Raw genomic sequence first — 2,779 nt, 5'->3', positions numbered from 1 at the left:
GGACCCATGTAGTTCAAACCTCTATTGTTCGTGGGTCAGCTGTATTCAATTCTTAAATCTTGGGTTGATTTGCATTGTTTTCATAGAAAGATACCTATTCTATTGATCCTTTGCTTTGCCATTAATATTTACTCTGCCTAACTCTGCAATAAAGAGCAGAGGTTTTTTTATAAGAGCCAAGAGTAGATGGTGCTTTGGGGTCCTGCCACCCTTGCTCCAATCAGAAGGTTATTTTACAGAGGATGTTATTTTTTGGAAGAGATTATGATGCCCAAAAATGTTTAAGAATGAATGAATGTAGGGAATTCCAAGTGGAAGTCTGTGCTTGATGCCTTTAGTTTTGTGGGTGAGATAAGACATATATGAAAACCTAAATCGCAGTAAAAATGGGTTATATTGAGTCCCAAATGATTCCCAAAGTGAGTCCTGAAGATACCAGAGCAAAAGAAATCACTGTGGCGTGGCAGGGTTGGGGGCTCCTGAGGTTGAGTATTTTGAGAGAGAGAAGGAAAGCAATGTAAAGTTATTTCTTGTTCTTTGGCCATTTGACTCGTATATTTTCATAAGGAATGGCGTTAACCTCACAGTTTTTATCTACTTTTACAGCCTGAAGAGTTGAGAGAAATTATTGAGAAGACCAGAGAGATGGAACAGAACAACGGCCACTATTTTGACACAGCAATTGTGAATTCAGATCTTGATAAAGCCTATCAGGAATTGCTTAGGTTAATTAACAAACTTGATACTGAACCTCAGTGGGTGCCATCGACTTGGCTGAGGTGAAGGAAGCATCCATTCTGTGGCATGATTGGACTTGATTCGGCAAAGTGCCAGACAAAGGTAGCCCTGATACTTCAGCAAGACTGAGTCTAAGGTGACAGGCAATGTGGTCCTGATCTTAGATCTCAAACTAGTGAGAACAAAGTCCCCTTAGGCAATTTGTGCACAGCAGTCTTTATTTTCTTTGGCTTTAGCCAGTCTTGCCTCATTTGGGGATTCTGAATGGAAGCTTTCAACAGAGTAGTTTCATTTTATCCATGTAAAAACCTTGTTTTCACCTAAATCTTTTCTGCGCAATTTCCATAAAGAAAGTGTGTATGTACACAACGGTCCCTGTCTCACAGTTATATAAATATCGATGTTATTTAAGTTAACTTAAATGACTACATGAGAATTTGGGGGGAGGGGTAGGCACTTTGCTTCTGGGCAAGACAATATTTGGTTAGAAAACTGGTTTAGTCATCATAAATACTTTCCTAAAAAAATTTTAAGGTGCCACTGGTCTGGCACTATTCTGTTAGGCTTGAATTCATGTGCATGTCTTTTAATTCGTGAAAAACATTCCGTTAGAATCACCAAGTTTTTAGCTCAAACTGTGGATCAGACTTTACTACACACTCAGCAGACTGATCTAGTGAAACATACAACATATGCTGATCTTATTAAAGATATGACTTTTTGAATTTTTTTCTTAAATTGTCGTAACTGATTTGATAACCTTGCTTCCTTTCTCTGATCTGCATAGTACAATAGAATGTGTAAGTTACATTGTTATGAATGGCAGATGTTTATATAAACTGTTGACTTTCTCATGATGCAAATAATTTTTTATATACATGAAAGGATGTGACATTTGACAGTTTTTGCATTTTTTACATAGGAACAGTATAATTTGATGAGTGATATATAGGTAATAAACTGGAATTGTAATGAATATAGCTGCTGTACTATGTACTGATATTTAATAATGGTCATTCATAACACTTATTCAGCATTGGAATAAAATTATATCTGAGGGAAATACTATGACAATTGACTTTGAGATCAGAAAAGATGACCTGAAAGTCATTTGAATATTTTAGGAAAAGAATATGGCGGGAGGGGCATTAAGGACATATAATGAGGTTTTTATCCTAACAAGGTCCGCCTCTTATCACCAGAATTCAACTGCTTGCTAAATCGTGTGTTTAAGCTAATGGGATTTCCATACTGGCATGGAGTTAATTTGTAGTCTTTTCAAGCCTTTAGGGATGGCGTGACATGTGACAACCAACCTCAAATGTGAATGTCTTGGTTTTATTTTTATGACTTTAGCTACAGCATTTCCTGTTCTCATGCTAAACACTGGAATAATATTGAGTTGTCACTTAATTTAACATAAGCAGTTATTTTTAATGAGTAGTTTGTCTTGGTGTCATGTATCTTTCACATAATTTTATTTGAACAAATGTTGATAGTTTATAAGTTGCCTTTTTCTGTTCAAATTTGCATGGCCTTGAGGTTGGCTGTGGAGTGTGTCCTATGTGGAAATTTTCAAGATAACGCTCCTTAGGAAGAAGGTAACATTCCTGGGTTAAGGGAAGGGACGCCACACGTAGTCTCTTCAGGTCTGAAACACTCCAAGCTTATGGCAGAAGATGCAAAGCTCACACTGATTTTTAGCATTGAAAACCAAGGAATGTATGGACTTCATTTTTCAGTTTTCCATTTTACTTTCTCAGGAATGAAAGGTAGTCTAGACAGTGGTGTTTTGTGAGCTGCGTATCATAACTGACAACTATTTTTAACCCTAAGATCTAAAATGTTGGCAGTTTGAATTAGCTTAGACTGAGATCTCAGGTAGTGTTGGTAAGTGGCTCCATTGTGCCAGTCTCTGAGCTAGCATGCAGACTGCTGGGCCACACTAGGGCCATGTGCCATCAAGCAAATCCCCTACCAAGGCACATGCCAGGCTGTAACATACTTTAGGAAGTCTAAGGTGACAAAAGATATTTGGGGG

At 37.6% G+C, this 2,779-nt stretch overlaps 1 protein-coding gene across 6 annotated transcripts in view; it reads left to right on the top strand.

Moving 5' to 3' along the window:
• Positions 1 to 1,801, top strand: part of MPP5 (membrane palmitoylated protein 5) — a 74,567-nt gene extending 72,766 nt beyond the window's left edge. For all 6 annotated transcript variants that reach the window (XM_011384112.2, XM_011384148.2, XM_011384166.2 and 3 more), the window contains one exon: positions 607 to 1,801. In XM_011384112.2, the coding sequence (XP_011382414.1) occupies positions 607 to 783 (177 nt within the window). In that variant the 3' untranslated portion in view covers positions 784 to 1,801. The remainder of the gene's footprint in view (positions 1 to 606) is intronic.
• The last annotated feature ends 978 nt before the right edge of the window (positions 1,802 to 2,779 follow it).

Source organism: Pteropus vampyrus, unplaced genomic scaffold (assembly GCF_000151845.1).
Source record: "Pteropus vampyrus isolate Shadow unplaced genomic scaffold, Pvam_2.0 Scaffold15, whole genome shotgun sequence".
In the NCBI taxonomy this organism is placed as follows: Eukaryota; Metazoa; Chordata; class Mammalia; order Chiroptera; family Pteropodidae; genus Pteropus; species Pteropus vampyrus.
The sequence above is the reverse complement of the archived record's forward strand: the minus strand, read 5'-3'. Positions and strand labels throughout refer to the sequence as shown.